Source organism: Strongylocentrotus purpuratus, unplaced genomic scaffold (genome assembly GCF_000002235.5).
Source record: "Strongylocentrotus purpuratus isolate Spur 01 unplaced genomic scaffold, Spur_5.0 spur5_scaffold_21, whole genome shotgun sequence".
NCBI lineage: Eukaryota > Metazoa > Echinodermata > Echinoidea > Camarodonta > Strongylocentrotidae > Strongylocentrotus > Strongylocentrotus purpuratus.
Genome location: NW_022145607.1, coordinates 27,336,788 through 27,364,571, shown reverse-complemented (window position 1 = coordinate 27,364,571; position 27,784 = coordinate 27,336,788). Strand labels below are relative to the sequence as shown.

General features: G+C 35.2%; 1 protein-coding gene across 2 annotated transcripts in view; it reads left to right on the top strand.

Moving 5' to 3' along the window:
* LOC753935 (transmembrane protein 181) overlaps positions 1–27,571 on the top strand; it is a 42,714-nt gene extending 15,143 nt beyond the window's left edge. For both annotated transcript variants that reach the window (XM_030994081.1, XM_030994082.1), the window contains exons 2-16: positions 2,111–2,214; positions 3,635–3,684; positions 8,711–8,801; positions 9,331–9,452; positions 11,549–11,665; positions 14,034–14,114; positions 14,625–14,724; positions 15,601–15,728; positions 16,838–16,987; positions 17,511–17,613; positions 18,170–18,221; positions 18,939–19,021; positions 20,159–20,248; positions 21,209–21,275; positions 21,797–27,571. In XM_030994081.1, coding sequence (XP_030849941.1) covers positions 2,111–2,214; positions 3,635–3,684; positions 8,711–8,801; positions 9,331–9,452; positions 11,549–11,665; positions 14,034–14,114; positions 14,625–14,724; positions 15,601–15,728; positions 16,838–16,987; positions 17,511–17,613; positions 18,170–18,221; positions 18,939–19,021; positions 20,159–20,248; positions 21,209–21,275; positions 21,797–21,869 — 1,411 coding nt within the window. In that variant the 3' untranslated portion in view covers positions 21,870–27,571. The remainder of the gene's footprint in view (positions 1–2,110; positions 2,215–3,634; positions 3,685–8,710; positions 8,802–9,330; positions 9,453–11,548; positions 11,666–14,033; positions 14,115–14,624; positions 14,725–15,600; positions 15,729–16,837; positions 16,988–17,510; positions 17,614–18,169; positions 18,222–18,938; positions 19,022–20,158; positions 20,249–21,208; positions 21,276–21,796) is intronic.
* Positions 27,572–27,784: the final 213 nt, after the last annotated feature.

The following is a 27,784-nucleotide window of genomic DNA, read 5'->3' as shown; positions in this document are numbered from 1 at the left end:
GTACTTGTTACTTGGTTGGGTAATCCCTTTAGGCAGCTCACTAAGGAAGCTATACTGGGATGGTAGGTGAGGCGAGTAACTACAAGGTGTGTGGTGTGGACAAAGCACTTGTCAATTTATAGTAAAATATGCTAATGAGTAGACCTAAGTCCAGTGCAAGTAAAAACCTAGACCAAATTATCCGTCTCTTTCGTTCGTTTAGAGACAGAAATGGTCTATATATACCGGCTAAGGTGTAGGTTAGGTGGGCAAATCAGTGCACCAAACTTGCAAAACTTATCCCTGAATTACTCCTTTCACAGGATGCATTTCCGATGCATATAGCACTAGTCCAAAATTGTAGATCTAGGCTTAACTACTGCGGATCCACCTACCAACTTGACTGAAATAATCCGTTTGATGGTCCATTTTTAGGAAATTATGGGTCAAAATCGACATCCATGATAAAAATCTTGCAGCCGTAGTTTAAACTCTCGCTGCGCACGACATTATCTAAATCTCATCCCTTCTAGTCTACACCGAAGGCAAAATGATTATGAAGGAAAAACTGTGCACGAGCTACGAGTTGGTAATGACATTTTAAAGGATCTGGATGAGAAACAAGGAATCAATTTATACTTGGCCTTTTAAAAGAATGGTCAGATTGTTACCTGAAATTGATCTCCAGCTGATGAAAAGCACTTTCCAAATTCTCAGTGAATCTATCATCTAGCGTTATGGTTGCTGCTGCTGTTAACACAACAATGATATCTGACATCTACTATTGAGCTTTGGCAGAGTAACGATGTCTGCAATTCAATATTCATAAGTTTTGTTGATGAATGATGACGTGGGATCATGATATCACATTGTTTATAAGTGCCCTGCGGTTGATGATGTCAAAAGTGGATGAGGATTGTATCATGTACATGTACATGTAATGCGTGTTTTGATGATGAATGTTGAAATATGAATTCATGTCAACAGGCTGATATACAATGTATGCAAAATCTTTTTATCCGCAATAATTTGTTTTCTTTTTCATTTTGTTAATACTATATTTATACTAGTATATTTATATTTATACTAGTATTCTTTATTCAAAGAAATTAAATCATTCAGGTATTAAATTCTGTTTGGGGACCTTGCTCTAACAAGCCCAGCTTCTATAAGGTCTCCTCTTTCTTTCATGTACAGAACATGATCTTACATAAGTAACTTTTTTATAGAATTTCTTTAGTTAATAACAAGAGTTGTACATGTATGTTGAACGTTACTATTGCGCTTCAAATTATGTTCATTATATTGATAATCTGCTGTTCCAGTTACTTTATTTGAAATTCTATGTACAAATATTTGTGAAAGAAGACAGAAATACCGGTAAATGAACTAACTAACTAACTATATTTCTGTTGTACATTCTATGTTTATATTACTATTGTGTATTGTATTATTTTAGTTTTAAACTGACCCCTGCAGCCTGTGCTGCCGGTCAGTTTGTATAGACCAATAAATAGATAATTATAAATAATTGATAAATTAATGTTGACCTTGGACTCTACTGCCTCAAGATGAGAAAATTGTGCAGTCCCAGCTGGCTATTAATATCAAAAAGTTGTTAAGTTAAGTTTGTGCTGCATATAGTGTAGGAATAATTTACAACCAATGTACATGTACGTTAAACATTTTGGAACTTCTTGTAAGTTTGTTGATTTCTGGTGCTGAAGTGTACCTGTACATATTTTTCTTTAAATACTCCTCAAACAATAATAATTGTATACATCTCTCCATTTGTATGTTCGAGGGGTCAGTGACACAAATACGTACATTGTACCGTAACTCCATTTTGGCCATTTTGGAAAAAAAGTAGTTTATGTGTCACTGAGCACTTGGGTCTTAAGGAGTTAAGTCTATGTTTCACTAGCCATTGACTTCAATGGGGTGTTTCATTTTTCTGAATACTTCGATATCAAATACATGTACTCATTTTGGCAAAATATGGAGTTACTTCTTTGTGTCATTGAACCCTTGTATCTTTGACCGCAAGGGCCTCTCTAGGGGACCGTATTGCTGGAAAAGAAGGGGGTGCATTATCACAATAATAAACTTCATCTATTTTTCTTTCATGCAGGTCGGTACAGATGCGTCTTTATACCTTAAGCAAGAGGCAGTTTGTCTTAGTCTTCATCTGTTTTTTCATGGCTTTCGGCATCTCGTTATTAATTGGAATAGCAGGTAAGACCATTTACCTTTCCAAGACAAATGTTTTTATGTACAGTTGTGTACAGTATGCATATTAATATACTTATAATACACAGCAGTGAACAAAATGATGTGTATTATTTGTTTTATAAGATAATGTTTTATTTGTTTTATAAAATTATGTTTTATAACATGATTTGTAAATGACCGGTCATAAGTAAATTTATATGTTACGGTAGGCTAAATAAATGCTTGGTCACGTGTACGCTCTCAACCAATCAATCGATTAGGATCTGCTTACATCATTTTATAACAGTTTATACCCTGTAATGAAAAATTAACCGTTTCATGAAGCAAAGTATTTAAAAAAAATTCAACAAGTTACATGATGGTGCATCCTAAAGGCTTTGAAAAAGATAAATTCTGTTGATACAGTGTAGCTTATAGTACATGAATCAGCGATCAAACTAAATTTAATTAAATCCAAGTTCTGCTTGGCATCAAATCTTGTTTCTCCTAATAAGCTTCTAATTGTTCACATTCTTTGATGCATCTTGCAGTAGTGACTTAAAATTAAAGCCGGGGTACTAATAACCACATGTTCAGGATTATTTTTCTATGCCAATTCTATGATTGTGGCTTCACTTTCACTTATTCACTGTAACTCTCAAACACACCAGATAGCAATCCCTCCAATATTCGTGGTTTGATAGCTAAAACGTCACTTAAATATATTTTCTTGTTAGAATCATGCATTTCAAACATTGCAAACTTTATTACCTTGTAGGATCCTTTCTATCTCCCTCTCCCTCTCTTTCTGCCTTCCTGTTTGTCCAAATTTAGAAAGCAATCAGATATATTGACCAACATAACCTTTCCGGAGACCATAACATATATTATTCTTATTTGGTTAGTACCTCAAGTAAACACACGATGGAGACACAAAATTGTGTTTTCTAAGAGCCTCCAAATATCCGCAGGAAGTCAGTTCATTCAATGCTGTATTTGCTGCAAGCGATAAGCAGAAAAATGAGTAAATACTTACTATTAGCTTTGAAAGGTGAACCTATTTCATTTCCTAAATGGCCAAAGGCAAAATTTACCATTTGGGAAATATTTTCACATTGAAATGAGTCCCGTTAGTACGGGTGTATGTTGTCAAATATTTTGAAACTGTTGGCCTGTATTCTAATAAAATGTAAACCTGACGCTGGATTTGATTTTTTGTCGTAAAAAAAAAAATCAGGTTTAAACAGTTAGTCTAAGGTCAAAGTTATCCTTTCATTGAACATGAATTCACTGAACGTGGAGTGTCAGAATATGGACCTTTATGTTTGTTAAGATGATTCAGTGAATTTACTACATTCCAAATCTAGTCAAACCACCAAATATTTCCTATTTTATGCAAAGTTTCTAATTTTGTTATCTTCTGTTTCCATTTTTTGCTCCCCAGGTCCTAATATACAAGCTTATGAACTGCAGAAACAGGTTGAAAATTTACCAGTAAGTTGGAATCATTTGATTATTGTCGTGTTGTGTTTGTCATTATGTAATTGAAATAGGGTTAATGAATATCAACATGAAAATAGGGTTCTTAATGCCGAAAAATGGAAAACAAGCTTGTAATGCTTGAATGGAAAATAAGAAACTCTCTCTTTGGTTCAGAATTATGATTCCTCAAACTATTGAACCTTCGGAATCATGACAAATCAATGTACAATGTACATTGATGCTCAGATAAACATTGCTTTTATAGCTTTCTGTGGAATAAAAAAAAACCTTTTTACAGGGTTTTCTTGTGTTTGAAACGCTGCACTTTTGAACTTTAGGAATAACACCTTTGGAATAACGACTGTAGAATAACGATCATGTCCCACACCTTGTGCCCCTGCGTAGAGGGGCTGTTTAAGTGTCTTGACATTTTCAAGTGGCATAGCAGAAGGGATGCCTGAAACACAAGTACTCTACTACATACAATCTTTGGTATAAATATCGTGCATGAACTGAAGCAGTTTCTGTACCCACTTTAGCCTGCTTTTCATAAATGAATAATGTGACCCAAATACATGTAAAGTATATATACCTACATGGTCCTTGTATCATCATTTAGGAGCCACAAGCCTGATTTTTGTAAATGGGTAATTCCATAAATTAGGGACCCACTTGGTGACATTTTTGGAGTCCCACTTGCATAAGGAACCCACACGTATTTGAGGCTCTGAGTAAAGACTTGAATAGTGGAGTGAGATTATAAAGTGATTTCCAAGCATAATATTGCATCCTCATACCTACTGTACATGTAGAATCACTTTAATAATAACAATCTCACTCCACTATTTACAGTAAATCTTTCATCCCTAATAGAAGGCTTTATTTGCCTTTTTTTTCCCTTTCTTTTTTAAATACTTTTAAAAATTATTTATATTCCTTTTTTTTTTGGGGGGGGGGGGGGGAGGGGGGGGGGGGAGTTCCCAGAACCGTTAATTGTTCATAAAAATCTACTGAGATATGTTCATGCCCAATAGGGGGAATTGAATTTTCTTCAAAAAAATAGGCAGTACTGACAGTTATCCAGGCGAATAAGTCATTTGTTGAAACTTATTCTGTGAACATAACTGTATTCTTTATTGTCCTGTTTCTTAATTTCAATGAAATACATGAACATGTATGTACATGTAGGTTTATTACTTTATCTTCCTGTAAAACACACCCGTAATTTTCTTATGTAAACAATCTCAGTTAATTGTCCAAAGTGTATACATGTCACAGTCAGGATTTTGCGTGGAAGCGACATTGTTAGAGATTTTAATACAGGTCTAGGGAATGAAAGCAAATATACACATTTGTATGCTGACATTTAGAATTTGAAGTGCCTTTAGGGGGCTCATTTGTCTTGAGAGGGTCAATGATGCATTGTGGACCGGGAGGAAGTCCTTACATGCAATATGAATGAGGTAATTTTTCCATGGGTCAGGGCTAGACCTGTGAAACAATAAGGAATCAGTTTGTCATTACCCAAGGTTTGTCATTGATGTGTCAGACGGCTCTTACCACCACATCTAATTTTGATTGCCAGCTTGGCAACTGAGTTGATTTATTAGTTGTAGGTTGCCAAAATGAATGTATGGTAGTCTTTTACAATTATTTACACTGTATGCACGACATGAAAACAATCAAATTACAATTACTGTTATTTCTTTTTTAGTGGACAACAAGGGTGGAACTTTTACCGTACATTTAGGTTGCCTAGGGGATTTTGCTTGTCAATGACACTGGGGCAATTACAAATGTTATGCCCTGTTCAGAGCTGCCAACCATTCCGTTTTTGCCGGAACTACTCTGTTTTTTCCTCCAAATTACGTTATTACGTTTTTTCTTCATAAACTACTTTTTTTTCCTTTTTTTTTCACATACCCTACGTCAAACAACTGCCCTTAAATGGTGATTTGATCACAAATTCAACAGAAAACTAAATTTAAAACATACTTGAAAAACAAAAATATTCTCAAAAAGAATGAAATGCCGATAATACCAAAATAACCACCAAAAAAAATTCCTGCTTGTATAGAAAAAAAAAAAAACAGCATGATGAATGAACATTTCTGCATTGGAAGTGTGTCGCGCATGGTTGTAAGTTTCGTTTTTATGAATTCCTTTTTTTTGCTTGAAATTCCTTTTTTTTTCGCACAAGGTTGGCAGCTCTGCCTGTTGGGTCATATACTGTAATAGCCTTTGTCTTACTGTTTGTTTATGTTTCTAATTTTGCCAAGAAAGAGTAACCTTTCGCTTAAAAAGTGTCAAATCTATGAATCAGTTTTTTTTTTTTAAATAATATTCTGACATTTAGAATTTGAAGTGCCTGTAGGGAGCTAGCTCATCAATTTGAGAGGTTTGAAGATGCATGATTTTTGATTTTACCAAGAAAGAGTAAGTTTTCTCTAAAAGTGTTCATTCTGCACACTCACTAAATATAGCCAAATCTATGAATCGGCTGTTATAATATTCTGACATTTAGAATTTGAAGTGCCTGTAGGGAGCTCATCTGTCTTGAGAGGTTCGATGATGCATTGTGGTCCGGGGCGTAAGTTACAGGGACATGTAATATTAATGAGGTTTTCATCAATGGTCTAGCTTACAATGCATAGTTGGTACCCTGACGGCAATCGCTTTGTGGTCGACTTACATTCATTACCGGTACATCTGAATTTGTACAATACAATACATTACCGGTGTGTTGACTCAGTCAGTACAGCGTCCGCCTCACAACCAGGAGGTCTTGGGTTCGAACCCCGGCCACGTCATACCAAAAGACGTTAAAAGACGGGAGTTGCTGCTACCTTGTTTGGCGTTCAACAATAAGGGATAGAGTAATGTCGATCTGGCGCTGCTCAGTAGCTGCCGGGCTCACGATCAATTAGGCAAAAAGAATTTCCATTTTTGGTTTAACTTAATAAAAATTTGGAGTGGACTTTAAAAGATTATCATTTATTTAAAAAACATTAAATGTAGGGTGTAGGCCCTCCTAGGTGGAGTGTGACAAACAGATTAATGTCTTTCCAAAGGACCTTGGCGCCCTGACGGGATTCAAACTGCGAACCATGTGATCCTTAGTCCGACGGCACATCCAGTAGACTAATGATGACACTTCTTTGACACATCATAATATTTGGCTTGTGTATTGCTGCGTATTTATGGCAGGCCGTTTTAACATTATTTCCTATTTCTTGAGATCAAGAATTACCATTGCTTTACAGCAGAAAATAATTTCTTGATATCAAGAAATAGGAATAAATGTTAAAAACGGTTTGCCATAAATACGCAGCAATACGCAAAGTTGTGACTGAAGCATTACTGGGGTCAGACTCTGAAGTGTGTACATGTAGGTAATGTGCACACATGCTTATCAGTAAATTGGGTTTGATCCAGTATGTTTGGAATGTAATTCAATGATGTAAATCTGAGCATATCGATGTCAACGCTCTGTTTGGACAGAAATCAATAATGCAATGTAGTCATCGTGGTGCAGTGATGCGGAAATAGATTGTATTACTGTTCATTGTTGGCAAGGGAATTGTGTCGAGAAGTTGAGACTGCAGGGTAAACAAATATAAATAGGAGCTTTAATTTGGAGTCAAACTGGAATGGACTGAGATTTAAAGAATTAAACATACTGTACAATGCACAACCCACTAACAGGAAATTTGTGTTACAGTTTGCCAATTTTTTTCTTTTATAGGAGCCTTTTTATGAGTTATAGAGTCTTTATAGACTTCAGAGGGCAGATTGCCCCCCCCCCCCCCTTTTTCAGGTTCATGTACATCTCGGGCCTTAGAGTGTGTTTATTCTGAGAGATTGATTGTATCTTGTTCATAATCTACAAAATTCCCCACCAAAGTGTATTAAAGAGGTATAAAAACAAAAATAATATAAAGTTTCTCAGCACGACATGGGCATTGCCTTGTTCTTGATAACCGTGATGTACCATGTGAAGTCGTTTATCAGGTTAATGTATTCAAATTTATGGATGCTTCCATGCCCAGGCGTGGGTGGTGATGAAATATTTTATTCACCTGCTTTTATCCTGGTACTAAATTGCCGAAACGCAAATTGCATACAAATAAGTTGGTGCTCCGGGGTGAATTTTTCACATGTACATGTAAATGAAGTAGATTTGTTCCCCTGTTTTTTTCACCAAATGTAATTTTACCTCAGCTATGATTGTCCCTCATTGAAAAGTAAAGTTTTTTTGTATTGAATTAAAAATTCCTTCCAACTCATGGTGCATGAAACGTGAAAGAGTTCGCCTGTTGCGTCACATTATCAAGAAAATGGCTTTTAATAAACAGGTCCATACAATGTCCATACAATGTGTCTACACAACTAAGACCGATCACTTTACAGCTTGAGAAAGTCCACAGGAGTGGACAAAAGCTTGCATAACAAATGTAAGGTTGGTAGAAGCTTGAAAACTACATGTTATCATTATCCCCAACTGATGAAAGTTTTCTGTATCAATGTGTCTACACTTTGCTTGTGTTTTATACATCCATTCGTGTTGATGTACTATGTACAGCAAAAATCACTTAAGGTACCTGTATGCATACAGTATTGCTAATCACCCAATGTGTTTTACAGTGTGTGCAACTTCAGCCTAATGAGCTAGAGCTAATGTGCAAACATTATGGGCCAACATGCATTATTTGAGCATGTACTCATGTATATTACAGCACTTGTAACTTAACAGTATGAAGACGATAGAGTGGTGAAGTGTGACGTCATCAAAAATCTATTTTTAGAATTTCTCAATTTTTTCTTCATTTTCAAAAAAAGCTTCAAAAATAATGTCCGAATGTCGAAAACCAATTGAAGTATTGGCTGAGATATGACCATGTGAATAAATATATTTCCCATAGGAACTCAGTGTTATATGCTCTGGCTCCTAAATACGTTTTGTATGTGCGTGTGGTTGATTTTCAATTCTACAGAAATCATGAACTCTCTTTTTTTTCTTCCCCTTTCGTCTTTCCAGAATGGTCCTTTTGAGTTGACGTCACCTATCCTGAACAAGTTCAATAAATCTTTATGGCTTACAACAGCAATAGAAGTAGATGATGCATCAGGTAAGGAAGCTAGCTCTTTACAGAATTATTATTACTAGAAGTAGAAGTAGAAGTAGAAGTAGTAGTAGTAGTAGTAGTAGTGTTTTAGTAGATGGAGTAGTATAGAAGTAGTAGTTGTTGATGTAGCAGTAGTAGTAGTAACAGTAGTAGTACATGTAGTAGTTGTTGATGTAGCAGGCATCACCTGTGCCTGGGAGAGAAAAATCATATACATGTATATATCACCTAATATTCATAAGGCAAGTCAACTCATAGTCTCATTGAGTTTGAATCAATGCCAAAACTTCACTACATACCTGTACATTGATAGTTGTACTATATTACATTTTAAATAAACGCAGACATCCCAATATCGGATCCAATAAACTAGGCCTGATAATTACCTGATATAAATCGGTTTCCCAACTATTTTTTTTTTTTCCAATTTTCTTACTCATGTTGTCATATGCCATTTTTTTTTCCTGGATCCTTTTTTAAAAAAAAACTCAATAAACTGAATCTACGTTTATTTTTAATCGTCTTGTTCCAGCGGAAACCTTTCAGAAGCCATTCAACGTGAGCATCATGCTGCGAGGTGTGGCCCAGGATAGCAGTCAAGAGAAGCTCACTAGCGTCCCTTATAACAGATCAAGGAAACTCAGCTGTGAAAAGGTAGGGACCGTAGATGCAGAGCTGTCAACCATTACATTTTTTCCCAGAATTATTCTTTTTTTTTTCTCCAAATTACGGTAGTACGTTTTTCTTCATAAAATAGTTTTTTGTTTTTTTGTGTGTGTACATACCGCACGTCAAACAACTGCCTTAAAATGTTGATTCGATCTCCAATCCAATAGAAAACTAAGGTTAAAACATACTTAAAGAGAAAAATATTCTCAAAAAGAATGACATGCCAATAATACCAAAATAACAACAAAAACTACATGAGGAACAGACATTTCTGTATTGGAAGTGTGTCGCGCTTGGTTGTAAGTTTCGTCTTAATGAATTCCTTTTTCTTTTGCTTGAAATTCCTTGTTTTTGCCATCTAGGTTTTTTTTGGGGGTCGTTCAAGGTTGGCAGCTCTGTAGACGGCGATCCCACATTTCCTTTCCTCTTGAAGCTTGATATATCTGGGCTCTGTATTACATAAAAAGTTACGATTAAGTATCTCCCCCAAATTAATTGTATTTCCTTCAATAATACTTATTATAGAGCTCTAAATTGATATTGTGCACATATCCATCCCAGGGAATGCTCAAGGCACATACAAAGTAGTATTATCACCCTGGCTTTAGCCCAGCTGCCCGAAGGTGATCAAAGCATTCAAGAAATAAGTTCCTACCGTAACCCCTTTACCACACAACACCTGTATGGAACTTTGCAATATATAGTAACTTGGAAATTATTCTATGTTATTACAGACAGATACTTGCATGGTCCCTAGACCAAATATTTTTTTTTTTTTTTTTTTTTAAACCATTTTCAATTCTGAGTCAATTTAATGCCTAATCTAAAAAATAAAGTTGTTTAGATCTATTTTTCTCTCTTTTTTCCTCCCATAAGGAAATGGAAGAAAAATATTTTTAGTTTTGTCTTGTCCTGTCATGTCTTGGTTATCTTGTCCTGTTATAAATTGCTTTGTCATGTCTTGTCTTATCTTATTATGTCAGTTTCCTGTCCTTTGTGCCCCGTTTTTTGTAATTATGTTCTTTTCGTATATTTTAATTATTTAGATACTTTAAAAAGGTTTATGAAAATGTTCTTTTATTATATCTATTTTACTGTAATTATTAAGACATTTTAAAATTATTTATGAAAATAATGTTCATATTATAATTATTCTTGGGAACCTACAAAAACAAGCTACTGTATGCTTTCCAGTAGGTTTCTGTTTCATTTCATAATTTTGAACTTACTTTGTTAACTATGTTTTTATTGTGCAAACAATTGATGTATGAAATCGCAATAAAATCAATCAATCAATCAACACCATTAAACTTGGAGAAAATGGTAAAAAAAAAAAAATTTGCATGTGAAAGTCGACTAGGGGTAAGATAAAATTAATTGCGGCTAGATGGGAGATACAGGAGATTTTTATGATGATTTTATGTACATTTTTATATTACATTACCAGGAGGCAATGGTTGAATGGAATATTTTAGTAGTATGGGGAAAAGTTTGATGGTTCCTACCATAACAGATAATGGCACATTTGATTGAATTTACCTTTTTTTGTAACAGAATATCAATTCAAGGTGTTGTGGAAAAAAAAAAAGAATTAACAAAGATGGAAACCAAATGAAATATTTCTCCATATTATGAATATTTTTCTCCAATTTTGCAGTTTCAGAACGACATAAATGTAGAAAATAATGAAAAGATAGATAAGGCACTTTTTATTTCTCTTTAGTCTTCAGACTGACAGGGCTTAAATTAATCCAAGGCCACCAAGGCCATGGCCTTGGATGCCCCTTTGATTGGCCTCAATGCCCCTCTCATTGGCCTTGGAGATTTTTTGTGCCCTTTCCAGTTCTTCCCATTTGTGCTGTAATATAGCAATGTGCCCTGCAGAAAAGTGGCCTTGCCCTAAAAATGTTGAAATTTAAGGCCTGGACTGACAAATTTTGAGATACATGCACAAATTTGATTCAACCACTTTGGGAAGAACTTGCTTCTGAAAGATTACTTTGAAGTTTGAACAATAAAAAAAGAAAAGCATTTCATTCTTAATAACTTGTACATTTTATTTTATAATTCCTTTTGCACAGGGCCGCTGCACTGAGCTGTTGCTCCTGCATCTGTTAACCTTGAAGTATTCCACGTACATCGTCACTGTTTCCTTCCAAGGGCTAGAAAAACATCATGTTACTGCAATCAATTTCTATGTAAGTCACCTGTAGTACAGTTTGCAATCAATTTCTATGTAAGTCGCCTGTGGTACAGTTTACAGATCATTCAGTTTGCAATCAATTTTTATGTAATTCACCTGTGGTACAGTTTACAGATCATTCAGTTTGCAATCAATTTCTATGTAAGTCGCCTGTGGTACAGTTTGCAGATCATTCAGTTTGCAATCAATTTCTATGTAAGTTGCCTGTGGTACAGTGTGCATATCATTCAGTTTGCAATCAATTTCTATGTAAGTCGCCTGTGGTACAGTTTACAGATCATTCAGTTTGCAATCAATTTTTATGTAAGTCACCTGTAGTACAGTTTAGTGCTGTAAGTCAGACGCTAAGTTTGTGTTTGGTTCGGTTCGGCAGAGTTCGACAATTTTTCACCCGAACTTGGTTCGGTTCGGGGTTTGGTAATATAATAGCAAGCAGCATTATAGCCGCGGCAGTCGGCACTGGGTGGGCCGGCCGGCCTGCCGGGCCCGACCAGCACGGAGTACCCCTGCACACTGCTTCCGACCAGTTCGAATTTCACATTAAAAACTGCTCTAAACGTAATTATTTGTGAAGAAAAATACTACTTACATTCGTATTTCCGTCTTGAATCGTGTTTTATTTTCAATTTTAAAAGAATCATGTTTTCAATTTGTCAATAAATTATATTTTATAAAGATTTTCCGAGACGGTTGTTGTCTAATGTTAGAGTCATGAAAGCTGTCGTCTTGAATAGAAATTTAGGCTCGTCAATAACTGTTTTTTATAAGTTTTTATTTTTAATAGGAAAAATATAAAATCCGTAGTTTTTCTTAATAAATAAATACCATACTATAATATATATTTATTTCATTATTTATATTGTAAAATTTGTCCGATATTGTTACAATTAAAATATTAATTTTTTGTTGAATGGGTTTGAGCTGAATATATTTTGATCACGCACATGTATTCTTATAATTCTGTGGACGTAGCGTGGTAAGGATTTGGGATTTAAATGGCGCCAGTGAAGTCGCGCCCACCACTTGATAGGCATAAATCACAAAGGCGGAAAATGGGAAAAAAGTTAATATAAAATGAGCAATCATGACATGAAAATTAGGTACAAAATTACAAGTTTATTAGCTTGCAAAAACTTTTATATTTTTCTGCCGAACATCCGAACCAGGCCTTTGCGTTCGGTTCGGTTCGGTTCGGTTCGGAAGTGCCATGTTCGGCGAACTTCCGTTCGGTTCGGCGGTTCGGCTACAGCACTACTACAGTTTGCAGATCATTCAGTTTGCAATCAATTTCTATGTAAGTTGCCTGTGGTACAGTTTACAGATCATTCAATTTGCAATCAATTTCTATGTAAGTCGCCTGTGGTACAGTTTGCAATCAATTTCTATGTAAGTCGCCTGTGGTACAGTTTGCAGATCATTCAGTTTGCAATCAATTTCTATGTAAGTTGCATGTGGTACAGTGTGCATATCATTCAGTTTGCAATCAATTTCTATGTAAGTCGCCTGTGGTACAGTTTGCAGATCATTTAGTTTGCAATCAATTTCTATGTAAGTCACCTGTGGTACAGTTTGAAGATCATTTTATTATTTTGCTATTTCTGAATTAATTTTTAGTTAGGTAATGATTTTTTAGATTTTTTAAATAGCACTCACTTGTTACAGTAATATAGATGGATAAATTGGGTACATCTGTACTTGGAGGAGCACAATATGAAGAAATAGACAAAAATGCGCCAGAAATAATAATGGCGATAATAATAATAATAATTTGGAATACCCAGGCAAGCCTCCTCAGCATAAATGATGTTCTTCCTGAAGGCCCTGCAATTATTATTACCCCAGGGATTGCAAGGTACCCATTAACACCTGGGTGGAGAATGGCAAATGTGGATTAATGTCTTGCCAAGGACATTAGTGCCCGGGCTGGGATTCGAACCCTTAACCCTTGAATTGAGAGTCTAGTGAATGAACCACTATACCACGATATGTCCACTGGAAATCATGTCAACTGAAAATCACAATTCATATTTGCTTGTTCTAGGATCCCATACATTGTATATTTTGACATTTAGCTCATATTTTTTTTCTTCTCCAGGTCTTTCGCTTTGCTCATTAATTCTGATTCTCACCAAATGATACTGTAGTGTAATCTTGCATTTCAAGACTAGGGCATCGTTTCATGAAACCGTCTTAAGTACAACTTCACCAACATCCCATTGAGACATGTATTAAATTAAATACATGCATACCAATGGGTTGGCGGTGAACTTGTTCTAAAGACAGTTTTGTGAAACGCTGCCCTGTAAGCTAAAGGTCAAATAAGGAATAATCCATGTATCTCTGTTTTTCATTTCATATCACAGTTTCGAACTTATAATCCGGCCTTCTCCAACATGATGATCTGGTTCAGATTTGTTTTCCTGGTCATCACATTTATCATCACAGTAAGTATACTATTAGCTGCCCTCTTCAAATCATTTCCTGAAATGCAAGCATTACTTTAAACAAACCAAACTTTGTTATTTCGGGCTCATTTTTGCTGATTGAGGTGTCATATGAAAGGGCAGAAAATGAACTTTCTAGAAATGTTAGTTTCTCTTTGAAATTCAGATACCGTCCGCCAAATGACTTTTTGGTTTCCTCTCTTCAAATTGCTTTTAATCACTCATGCATGAAATATGCAGCATATGAGTTGCATCAAATGAAAGAGGAGGATCTAAGCTTTACAGATATGTGTCATTTATTAATTATAATTGTGATTAAGTTAAAATAAAACATCTATAATTCTCGGTTTCTTTTTTCCTGGGACGCACTGTGTATCAAGTTCTGGACATGTTTTTAATAACAATCGTTAAACAACAGCACCTTTTGGTAGCTTCTGTCATATTGGCAAGCGCTATAAATCCAGAAATATTATTATTGTCATTGTTTTCTTTCTTTCTTTTTTGTTCCAGTGTATGTTTGCTCACTCATTGAGGAAGTTTTCCATGAGAGATTGGTCAATAGAACAGAAGTGGCTGTCGGTCATATTACCCCTCCTCCTTCTCTATAATGGTAAGTTTCAAATATGTAAAACAAGCTTATTAAAGCCTGTCTGCACTAGTTTGGCCAGGAAGGATTAGACCTCCCTGCAAGGTCACTGACAGGTGGTTATCTCATCAAATCACCTCTCAATTAACATAAGCAAAAGGGGATCATGGGGGACCATCGGGTACCGCTTAGCATTGTTTGCTTTATAGAGGGCGCAAGTAGCTACAAGTAGTGCAGTCCTGCTTTAAGTTCTGGGCCCTGTATCATAAAACTTGTTATCAATAGCAAATACTAAATTTCGAGGGCAAATTTGCTCTCAGCCAATCAAATGCCACAATTTCAGTAGCTTATGACAGTTATGTAACTTGTTATATTGATAACAAGTTTTTGTGAAACAGGGCACTGATGATGATAGATGACTAAATGTCAACCGAAATAAATGACATTTCCACCAAATGTTTCAAGTATAAATAAATAATCAGAAACTTTCACAAGTGGTCAAGATTCGCAAAGTTTCATGCTGCGAAATTATTCAATCATGTTTATCACAACATAAAATTGTGTAGATTTGCAAAAAATACAATTCTTGCAGCAAAAGTGGCTGTTGTGAACTATTTGTGGAAGTTTCTCATTTTACAATCAATGAAATAACTTTAGTTGCTGAGTATTTAGCAAAATAAGCCTGAAATAAACTAAGTTGTGTTGATTTGGGAGTGATCTGAGCTACGGTGTTTAATTCTTAATTATTTATGTGCACAAATTAGTCGATTACATTTTCAACAAGATTGGTTTTTAAAGGGATCCACAGATGTAACATATATCTTTAACTGATACTTGGGTAACTGATATTTGTGTAATTGATTGCTCTTACTTTGTTTTGTTTTCGTTCAAATATTCCAGATCCCATCTATCCTCTGACGTTACTTGTCGATAGCTGGATTCCTATTCTTCTTGATAACGTATTCCAAGCAACTTTCCTCTGTGCACTACTCTTATTCTGGCTTTGTGCTTACCATGGAATCAGACAGGTAAAAATCAAATCTTCCATGTAAACTTACTTGTTAACTGCTAGATTCTTAGTGTAAACATTGATAACATTCTTGGCAAACTTCCTCTGTGCACTACTCTTATTCTGGCTCTGTGCGTACCATGGAATCAGACAGGTAAAAATCAAATCTTCCATGTAAACTTTACTGGTTAACTGCTAGATGCTTGTTGTAAACATTGATAACATTCTCGGCAACTATTTAAACTGCATAAGAAAAATGACCCCCCCCCCCCCCTCCACCAGTTCTGTCTTTAACTTTGATGTGTGACAGAAGGGGCATGAATTGTACGCCTTTCAGTACTATAATTCAAAGGCAGGACATTTGCAATCCAACCTACTACAACAAAATTACTCTCACCCTTACCAAGTTTTGTCATTTTTGGAGTGCGAGAAAAATTGATTTGTTCTGATTCATGTTTCTTGGGAATGTGACATATTAAAGCTCACATCTAAAAGTATTCAACAAAGGCCCTAATTCAACAAGTCCACCTTTTATTCTTGAGTTACGAAAAACTAAAAAAACATCAAATTTACAAGGGGTATGAAAAATGCAGTTGTTAATTGTATTTAAACTAACAAGAGCTATGTGTATTCCTCATTTCTTGAAATGAAAAAAATCTACTGGGACGTGTTTCACAAAGATCCAAACTTAACTCTAAGTTGGACTTAAATATTATGGAGAGCAATTTGTAGCTTTAAAATACATTCAAAATCAAGAATTCAAGTACATGTATATTAGCATTTTTATAAATTCCACATCAAGAACATGAAATCTCCTTGGTAATAGAAAATATGAATGATTTGAATCAACATTTTATGCTTTTTTTAAAATAACTTTTACAAAATATTTTCATAGATGCTAACGGCTTTCCATAACTTTTGAGTCCAACTTAGAGATACTTTCAGGTTATGATCTTTGTGAAACACCCCCCTGGTTTGTTCCAGGGTACAGTGTCAAAATAAAGAAACCCAAATAAGCTGGTCAATTTAGGACGTACCATTTGTTTAATATACAGATTTATGAATAAATATTGTAACCACATTTTCTTGTATTTACCCCCCCCCCCCCCCCCCTCCCTACTCCCACAGAGTGATAGAAAGTGGGTGAAGTTTTACATGATCAAGCTGTTAATAGTGGGCGTGCTCTGGGTCTCAACGCTGGTACTAACGTCGTGGCAACTCTACTGCAGTCTCTACGACCCGACCTTCAACTATAAGGTGGATTCAGGGGACTTCATCGTAAGTTTTACTTGCTTTATCTGTTTTTACAATGAAGATCGCTTTAAAGGGAAGTCTTAGCTTTGCAAAACTTGAGTAAAACGGACTGGATGATGTATAATCCTTTTGCTATGAGCATAATTAATTGGAAGTGTGCGTATAGGTAAATGTATAAAATCAACCTTAGTAAAATTTACCTGGCATTCTAAAGGTAAACAGTTATGGAGTATGAAGAAAATAAAGGATGACATTAAACCCAAATCAGAGGGCTCGCACGGAACCCATGTCGAACTTGTTTTTTGTGCGGGCCTTTTTTTCTATGTGAGCACATATGTGTACATTGACCAGTCTACTAACAAGCAATATTATGTTGATTGAGAGTGTGTTTAATCTTGCTGTGGTAATACTAATGGAGTGCTAGGAGTGTCGTATCTGATTATATGGATGTTCCTCAAGGATCGGTTTTTGGACCTCTTTTTCTTTTTTTTTCATACACATTTTTGCTCCTATACACCCAATGTGTTGTTTGCTCTTTGTTTGGCAGGGTATGGTGATATTCTTCCTGGTGGTTGGAGGGTTTTATGTTCTCTATCTGCTCTTCCTGGTAATAAGAGCATTCACAGAACTACGCTCGCTTCCATACATGAGTAAGTATGCCATCGTTGTCATAGTGAACTATTGCCTCATGCTCACTTCCGTTGGGTTAAAACTTTTAGGACAGGAATTGTTTGAAGGTCTAAATCGATCACGATTTCTTCTTCAAATTGGCAACACTGAAATGGTTGTGGACTTTATTGAGAAAATTGCAAATCTTGATCCAAAAAAAAAGATTTTTTATTTTTTTTGGTTTTTGGTTTGTTAAACTTATTATGTCGCCAATTTAGGGATTTTAAAGATTATTTCCTTTTTGAAATTACTAGCATCGAATGTAATTTGGTCATGCAACTAAAATGGATATAGTGTTTGCAGAAATGTTTGCTCTTTGTACTCATGCATCCTTTGTATTTTGAGACTCTGAAATCAAACATAACTAAGTCCTACCACAAAATGTGGAATTATTGTCACGATAGGCGCTATATCGTGAGCTTTTAATTGTAATAAGAGTATTAACAGAACTCAATGCTCCCTCCTTAAACGGATGTCATAGGAAACTATTGCCTCTTCTTAAAATGAGAATTGATATTTTCTTCTATTTCACTCTAGATCTGAGGTTGAAGGTCATGACGATGCTAATGTTGGTGGTTGTTGCAGCAACGTAAGTAGATAAATACTGCTCATAAGGCCCGTCTTCAACAGCTCGAGATTGCCAAATATCCCGCTATTTTAATTATCCTGATCGCAAATTATCCAGTTAATTTGCATCTTCATCAGACCGAAGTTGCAATTAGCAGGATATTTGGTGGAGATAACCATTCCAAGATATCTTGGGCTAGTTTGCAAAATATCCCGCTATTTGTCCGGTGCGTCTTCACTAGCCCGAAGACTCGCACTATGCGCGAATGCTGAGCAAAATATCTCGAGCTAATTTCTTGAGCTGGAGTTTCAAGTTTCAACATCAAGTCTCGAGTTGATGAAGACGCGATTTGTAACTTCAGGATTATTTTCAAAATCAAAAATAGCGTGCTATTTGGCAATCTCGAGCTGATGAAGAGAGGCCTATTCATACCACCACATGTACCGGTAAATCAATCCTGCCTTTGACTTTAAGAATCCTGAGCCCGACCTTGGAATTGTAATATTAATCATCTCCACTTGGGTCGATTGCAGCCACTTTTGCAGTAGAAATGCCAACTTACTTTCCTAGTACTGGATTACCATCGTAACTGTGCTGAAAGATTGTCGGCCAAACTGGAGGACATTCAATAGATGTTTTTTCTAATCATCATGAGATAAGAAATAATGTAATATTACCCAAACTTCCCTAAATGGTACTGCAATCTGATATTTTTGTACGATTTTATGTTTTCTACAGGATAACGATCACCATCATGCGATACGGAGTCAACATTCTGAATGAAAACTTTGTGACAGAGCTCTCGACCTACTACAAAAACTATATCCTTTTAATCACTATCTGAAACATGAGCGAAGTTTGTCCACTGCAAGTGTAATATTGATGACATTTTAGATCAAATCAAGGATGCGTGATAGATTCTATACATCTACATGTATGATCGAATCAGTGAAAAAATACACGGGGCTCGGGTGAATTAGCCCCCGGAATGCCCAAAAGAGCCCCCGAAAGTCATAAAAGAGCCCCCAAAATTTGCATAGAGTTCAATGCAAAACAAAGTAAAGAGTGATATTTTCATGGAAGCAAGCTTGAAAAGTAGCCCCGAAATTTGTTAAGTATTTTTTTCCCATCATTGAATTTTTCAGGATGAGACTTGGTATTCCTACTGAGATCACAGTGGTGAATATTTTTTTTAATTAAGCATGGTTTCATCCAATAATCTTTGTATCACATGAAAAGAAAGGCCATTCAATATTCTCCTTGATTGTGATATTAAGGATTGGAATCACTTTCTTATTAATTTATGGTCATATTCTTATATTTATATATTACTGTAACTCTCACGCAAGTGATTGGGAAAGACATTGAGTCATACTCCTTTGAATTAAATACTCAATTGTTGCATAGCCCTTGTCCAAACCATATTTCTTTTCCTCAAGACTTAAAAATGATAATCTGGATTTATACAGCACTTGATACAAGTTACCATCTCGGTGCTTTACTGATAATATTACCCCGGTCATCTGATTCATTCACGCACAATGTGCACCATCTCCACTCCCTAGAGGGTATTCCTACCATGTAGTCACTGTGAGGGCATATGACAATTACAAAAACACAAATGCTGTTGTCGTCTTACCAGGTCCCCATTTCTTTCCTGAGTATGGAGTGGCAAATGTAGATTCATGCCTTGCCAAAGGACACTGGTGCCCCATCAGGGATCAAATCACGATCTTTGCATTTCAAGTCAAGTGCTTAAACCTCTCGACTATGACAATTTGCTCATGTATTATGGTCCTCACATGCATGAAGAACATAGAAATGAAAGAGATTTCTATCCCAGCCATCCTTGCTCAAGACATACATAGTATCCATTTTGCTGGTGTTTTATTAAATGTTTCTGTTTGCATGAACGAATGATATGTCCTCAGTATTTCCTTGACTGTTTGTCTCTTCACGTGCGGAGTTCCTGGCCTTCTATAGCCTCCTCAACTGCTATCTCTACACCATGGCATTTGTTTACTCTCCATCCAAGAATGCACATAAAGGTACGAGTCCCGTCTCTCGGTATCCTAGATTTAGTGAAACCTGTATATAAAGACCGTTCAAGGGAGACAGGGGAAAGTGGCCTTTATGAGCAGGTGGTCTTTATGTACAGGTATAGGATTATATTGTTTGTCTGAAAGGGGACCCATTATCAACAACCAAAAAGTAATGAAATTGTCAGATGACATGAAAATATTCCCCCGCCCCCCCCCCCCCCCCCCAAAAAAAAAAATAATAATAATAATAATAATAATAAAATAAAAATAAAAATAAAAAATAAATAAATTAAATAGTTTGACATTCAAACATTTCATTTTTTTAATTAACAGGAAAATTTGTTTATCGCTGCCTGCCTGGAAATTAGATTACTGTTGATATCAGTGTAATAACACGTTGCTTTTCTCTCTGTCGAGAGCCAAATATTGGTATTGCAAATTCTATTCACCAAAGTATGTCTAAATTGAATTAACAAATCCTGATTAGAGGGCTTGTAATATATAGGGTGCAATCTTAGGTTAAGGTATTACACCATTTCTATTCATTCCATCTATTAATGTCTTCTTTAAAAAGCAGGGTAATAATAATAATAATAATAATAAATTGTTTCTTTTACAGCGCTATATCCAGTTTACAACTGATCAAAGCGCTTTACAAAACAAATACATCAATGAATTAAAACTCAATAAAAATATGCTAGAAAATGTAATGCAGTTAATTACAATTACAATTACAGGGTAGGTCATTAATTTTAAAAAACTGCTTAACAATGACGCCCTGCTGCAGCATTAAAAAAAGAACAACAACATCAAAAGAAGAAAAACATTTGACATGAAATACTAGAAAATATATATGTACAAAGAATAAGTGACATAATAAACAATAAAATTGCGAGAGTACATATTTTTTTCCTTCTTAATAAGTCATAATATTGATTATTTATTATTTTTTTCTCGCTGTTTTAGATACGTACTTCAAGGATAACCCCACATTCTCCATGCTTAATGAGTCAGAAGATGAGCTCATATATGGGTAAGCCTTAGCCAATTTCCCTACATTTTACCGTCCTTGAATGTCTTCACTGAACTCAATTGGAGGCAGTCGAGCTTGTTAGTAGTGCTTGTTTCCTTATTGAACATTTTGAGAAGAAAATTCAGTTTATTTAGCTCTTTAGAAAGTCCTTGTATTTGATGAATTAGGGGCAATATAAACAGCACCACCGCATGTTTCTTTATTATTTCCCTTTTTATTTTTTTATTCATTTGGACTGGTCACTATTTATATACGTCCCCCATTCATTACCACAAACTATTTCACTGGGGCCTACAGCTTCACAAGCTTGCTTTCATGTAGGTTCCATCATAATTCTCTCAGTTAAATCAGTACCGGTACTCTATATTGACCACTTATCTTTATGTTATTTATTATGTATTATTGATTGTTATTTTATCACACAAAAAACAACTTGTACTTTATTTTTGAAATGTATATGTAACATGAGAGATATGAAAATAAATGAAATGAAGTAACGTAATATCTTTGACTTATTGCAGGAGTGACAGTGAAGATGGCGTCCACACGTCACTGACGGGCAACAACAGGCATATGGACAACGAGGAGGAGTGAAGGAAGCTTCTTCCTGTCCCCGAAAAGATGCCATCCAAAGATTTGATACGTCCCTTTCAACAAAGAAAGAAAGCAGATAACAAGCACAACTAGTCCACGATCTGTCTTCACATATACTACCCTGCTTGATTTTCAGCCTATCAGTTTGTTTTGCAATGCAAAAGTGTGAGAGGAGATTGAGTCCCTGTCTTATAAAAAGCTAGGATGGATACAAATCGATGGCGAGTCATCAGTCAATCCCAAATCGCCTGTCTCTCAACTACACATTTTGTGATTGATTTGAAGCAATCACAACTCTTTATAACATAGGGCTCTGGTAAACATAATAAGATAAAAAATTAATTCGGGAGCTTGCTTTGTGTTTTTTATTCATATGTGGAAGAATATTTCTTGTGGCATGGATTTTTAAAACAGATTTCTCTAGAATTTCCCTTCATATTCCAAACATTTGGACCAAATTTTTGATGTCGCAATGGAGTGTAGTCCCATGTACCCATATCTGTGTGAGGTGCTTCTCACTATCTGTGATTGCCACCAAGATTGAGTCAACTTGTTTCCATTGCGCTGGTTCCAAAACCTCAAAACCCTCTATTATTGTATGTACTGTCTATATCAAAGAATAATGCAACTACTTTCCCCAAAATCAACCTCAGGCAATTTCAATGGCTATGTACGTCACCTTTTTAAACGTGCAGACATTACAACGACATATTATGTAATCCGAACGTGATTTCCATGGGACTTCCATTAGGGTATTGAAATTGCCCTCAAGTTAATTTTTCGAAATTAGTTGCCAGCACCATTCCAATAACTTCAAGAGATATTTTTTCTTTATTTTGCACTTATTCTCGTACCATGTGAATATTCAGACTTAGTGAAAACCAACATGATACCGGTATATAGTTTTCACTGTTGTCATGAATATTTGGCCATTCCAAAGGAAAGATTAACATAGATTTATTAAATCAAAGCTTATTTATTTATTTATTTATTTCTGATATTTGTACAGGGTGGCATATATCACCAATTTGGTGGTCTTCCATGAGGCCCTGTTTAATAAGAATAAAGCAAATTACAGTAGCAAAAACAAAATAGATAAATACACAAGCATATAAACAGTTATTATACAAATTAATAAGTATCCTCATTAAACAACTGATCATTCGAGAATTATCCTTGATGATTTAAAAGAAATATTTGAATGGATTTTCAATCAAATCTATTACAACCTGTAGCAAGGGATGTGTCCCTGTTACCTACTATGTAGTCCCTTGGATAGGACATCAGGTTACAGGTCCTCTTGTCGCTAATCGACAAGTGTGAGCTTGCTTTTTTACCATCCCAGGTTTAAATGAAGTAATTCTTGATGAAAAGATTGGGGAGAGAAAGCACCTTGGGACGGCTCTGATATTTGCTGAAATTGTGTACTTACTTGGGGTTTTACTTTTTGTTTATTTTTGAGGAGGATAATTACCTTGAGGAGGCGTTATATGTGATTCGTTAAGATTTTGTTATGATTGTCCATGCCTTAGCCTTATTGTATTATTTAATGTTCACTTGCTTGTCACTGACACTTAGTTCTCTATGCCGTACTTGAATCAGGAGAAATGTTGCTTGGCCAATTTGCCATCGCATTACTTACCGATCCATAGCACATGTTCATGTGCTAGTTACCGACACTTGGTTTTGTATGCCATACTTGAAGCAGGAGACACATTGCGTTGCAAATTTTCCATTTCATTATTTACTCATTCATAGCACAGATTCACTTTGTTTCATAGCCCCGTTCTTCAATTACTATAATGACTGCCATTTTGTACAATACACATAATTTTACACTCCAGTATAGAAGCATTATGCTTCTTATCATCCGTTTGGAGCTATAAGGGCATTATCTCTGTGTCAAAGTATATGAGCTAATGCCCTTATGGTTCCGAACAAGGACCCGTCCAAAAAAAAAATGAGTTCTGCAATTCAAGCTGAAGTGTCGATATCTCTCTTGTTAGTGTGTTATCATACTTGAGTTTGGTGTAATTGCAAAGCCTGTTTCTTTCCCTTTATAATGATGCCCCATTTGTAATGTTTATTTAATGATGGACTGTGCAGTACACCTGAATATGAGGCCAAGTCAGAAGTGAAATGTCGGAAAATGAATTGTTGTTTCTTCAAAACACAATCCAGCCTCAAAACAAAGGGAGAATTCAATGTTGACAATAACAATGCAATTTGCAACTTTTCACTTTTGACTTTGGCCCCCTATTCAGGTGTACTGCACATTCCATGATTACATAATCATTACAAATGGGGCATCGTTGAAGAGGGGAATAATCAAGCTTTTCAATGACACCAACATCAAGTACAATAATATACTAGCAAGAGAGATATCTACCCTAAAGCTTGAATTGCGGAACTTATTTTTGAAGGGTTTAAATACAAAGTAAAGAGTAATGTGATAGTACTGTAGTTATATAGTCTAATTAGTCTTCCACTTGTACTTATATATAGGGAAGAATATGTATTTTAAAACTTGCTACATTGTATTGGTGGTGGGCGGGGCGGGGGGGGGGGGGGTAATAAAGTGGTTTTGTTTTCAATTTATAATTTTTATTGAGATTTTTTAGGGCTAAATCTGGTTTTACGATGCATTCGATGTGTAGAAGAATATTTCTTTCACAGTTGAAACGCAAGAGCTGGGGTAGTTATATCCAAATTTCTTTGAAAGCAGGTAGAGTCATCACATATGCGCTGTAAAAGAAGAGCATGTTATAATTACTAGTAGGCCAAGTAGGCTTATGATCAGTTTGTCATATTAATGTCAATATTCTTGCTTACACTGGTCAATGTTGTTATTAGCTCATAGCAAAACAAATTCATCTTGCCCGAGCATAAGGAAAGCAACCTACCCATACTCTGTGCATAGTAGCAAGCCACCTGAAAATTCTTGTAGAAAACTTATCTTCTTTTTTTCAACGTTCAGAGTTCAGACTGTAGTTTGTTCATACTGGCTTCATGTAAAAGATATGAACCTTGACAACCAAACTCCAAAAATAATTGTTGAGAAATTGATTTAGTTTTTTTTTTTGGTATTGGTAATCGCGATTAACTTTGGATATTGAGTATATCTCAGAAGTCTTGGACGATACATATAATTTTACAGATGTAAGTTTGCATAATATTTTTGTGGACCAAATATGGTTCATTTTATGCTTCAATACGGTGTTGTTTCTTATTTTTATTTTCTCACGGTCAAAAGCACTCTATGATGTGTATCCATTTTGTTTGTAACCAGTGCCGTAAGGGAGTGTCAAAGCTTGTAGATTTTTATGTATATATTTGCTTAATTGTCGAGCAGGCTGTCAATATTTTATTTAGCACAATATCAGCAAGTGTGTGTTAGTTGTGGAGATGTGGTTGTTTTTTATTTAAACCAAATATCTGTCTTTTCCATCTTATTTTGATAATGAATAGGAAATGATCTTTCAAAGAGAGAAATGGTTCATTTTCCCCCTTAAATTGTATCCTCTTAGTTCTTATACTAAGATAAGTAGGATGCAAGAAATAAGATGAAAATTTTATGAAGTTAGAGCAAGAAAGGCTCATAAGTCTAATTGAACCCATAGCAGTTCTGATTTTTATTATTTTATGAATTAATCTGTTTTCCCTCCTCAAGTTGGCAACAATCTTATTTTCCACTCCTTCATAGTGTGAATAAAAAATGTGAAAAAAAATTACAAAATTGAACCAAAATATTGCAAATTTGTAGATGAATATTGTGATTTCATAATCTTTGAGAATGGCTCTCTATACTGCATTGGAATTAGGCTCCTAATTTTATATGAATTTTGCTCTTTCTGCTGACGTATAATGTGTAAATCGTAGCTTTCTTGATTAAAAGATAATGCAAAAATGCCACTAAAAAGAGACGCACCATCCTGCTATGGGTTTTAAATCAAAACATCCTATTAGAGTATTGTTTCTTTAAGAGTATGTATTTTGTAATCAGCAAAATATGTAACCTTGAAAAAGGGTGAAGCGTTTTGTTGGTAATTTCTTTTCTCCACTTTGCAGTGGATGGTAAACTGTATTCTGTCAAAACATTCTTCACATTTTCTTTCTGTCTTTTCTGTAACAAGAGTATTCAGTTATCAAGTGCAATATCTGTCATAATATTAATGAAAACCACTGCTTTCACTTATTAATGCTAATCAAATACAAAGGTACTAGCTTTACGGGATACATTTTCAGATTAATTTATGATATTGATTATTTTAGCGAGGGGTCAGTTTTAGTTTACCCCATATTTGTTTGCTCTCGGGCTTTTATTTTTGTCTTTAGTTCAAAGGTTGTACATATTACTTACTTGTGCTAGAGGGGGATGAAGCTGCAATTACAGAAGATGAATTATCTGTATATACTTTGATATGGACTGGCTGGGTATTTGGTACGGTTTAGTTTTCATGAAGTGTGTCGTTTTTCTTTCATGTAGGTAGAAATGTATTAAGTGTGTGCGATGTAGTTGAAGGTCATTCACATTGTCAGATTTTCTTTTTATATACAGGTATATTAAGTTGATAATATAGTGTCATTCAAAGTATTATTAAGTCATTAAAAGGCCATCTATACTTGCGTTGCAGGGACTGGATGAAAAGTACTAGCTGTACTGGCAAGAAATTTTTGTAGAAAAAATGTACCTCTGTTCTCCGATTTGATTGAAAGAGAAAAAAAGAGATAGGGAAAGTGATATTTTGTAGTAACGTATTTGCTATTGATTTTAATAGCTTATTTTATTAGATATTGATAGACATTGATTTGAAATTATTTGCACAAGAAATGTTGAGCTCAAGCTTCGTACAGTTCACCTAAAACTGCACAATCCATGTTTAATTGTAGGAAAGTGATTTGTACACCTCCATGTACATTCTCGATGTATATGAGAACAGTTAAAACCATGGTGCAGTCACCCAGTGTAAAGGTTGCATTCATATGTGAACAGAATTGCATCATCCGTTACGTTTGATACATGCATTTCGATAAAGGTTTGTTAACACGTATGTACTTGTGTTGAAAGAAAGTCTTGATCAAGCTGTAATCTCATTGAAATACGTTCCATTCTTAAATATATCCTGATTTTGAATTCTTGCCCTTGCCCTTCGCTCTGTCTATCCTCATTCCCTTTCCCTTCCCCCCCCCCCTTTTTTTTTGGTATCCCCCTTTTTGGTATTCACCTTTTTATAATATATTACCTCACTTTCTCTCCTTTCCCTCTCTCTCAACATCAATCTGTATTTCTCTTTTCTGCCCTAAATTAAATTTGCTAATTCATATTGTAAAGCCAGACTTCTGTCGAATGAGCTTGCCTTGGAGTCAGTTACGATGTAAAAAAGCACTTTGTTAAATCTCATTTTGGTGTGTGTGTTATGTAGTCTAATTCTACCTTGTTAAATCCGTCTGCGAGCTAGCACTCGTAAAAAATAAATGCGAGATTCCAGTCAAGTTGAATGATTTATTGTCAAAATGATTGTCAATAACAAAAAGCAGCAGATTTATTTTCATTATTTGTTCAAATAATATATATATTACACTGTTTGTAATAATTACAGAAAGGATAATAGTACAATGTAAGATGATGTACATAATAACACTGGGAAAAAAGATTTAATACAGTACGGTAAGTAATAAAGTATGACGAGTACTATTACTTACACTTTGTGTGGTCTGTTCCGTCTGTTGTATCATTTTTGTCTATTTATTGTCTATTAGGGTACGTTTATGCTCAACTTTTTCTGGCCAGAATGAGGCATCTGTTACGCGTTTAGTTCAAAAACATGGTTGCGTCCTCTCTCATTTTTGTAAAATCACCGAAAAACGCCGATCGTAAACTCACAAAAAGGTACGATCGGCTGCAGACTCTGCAC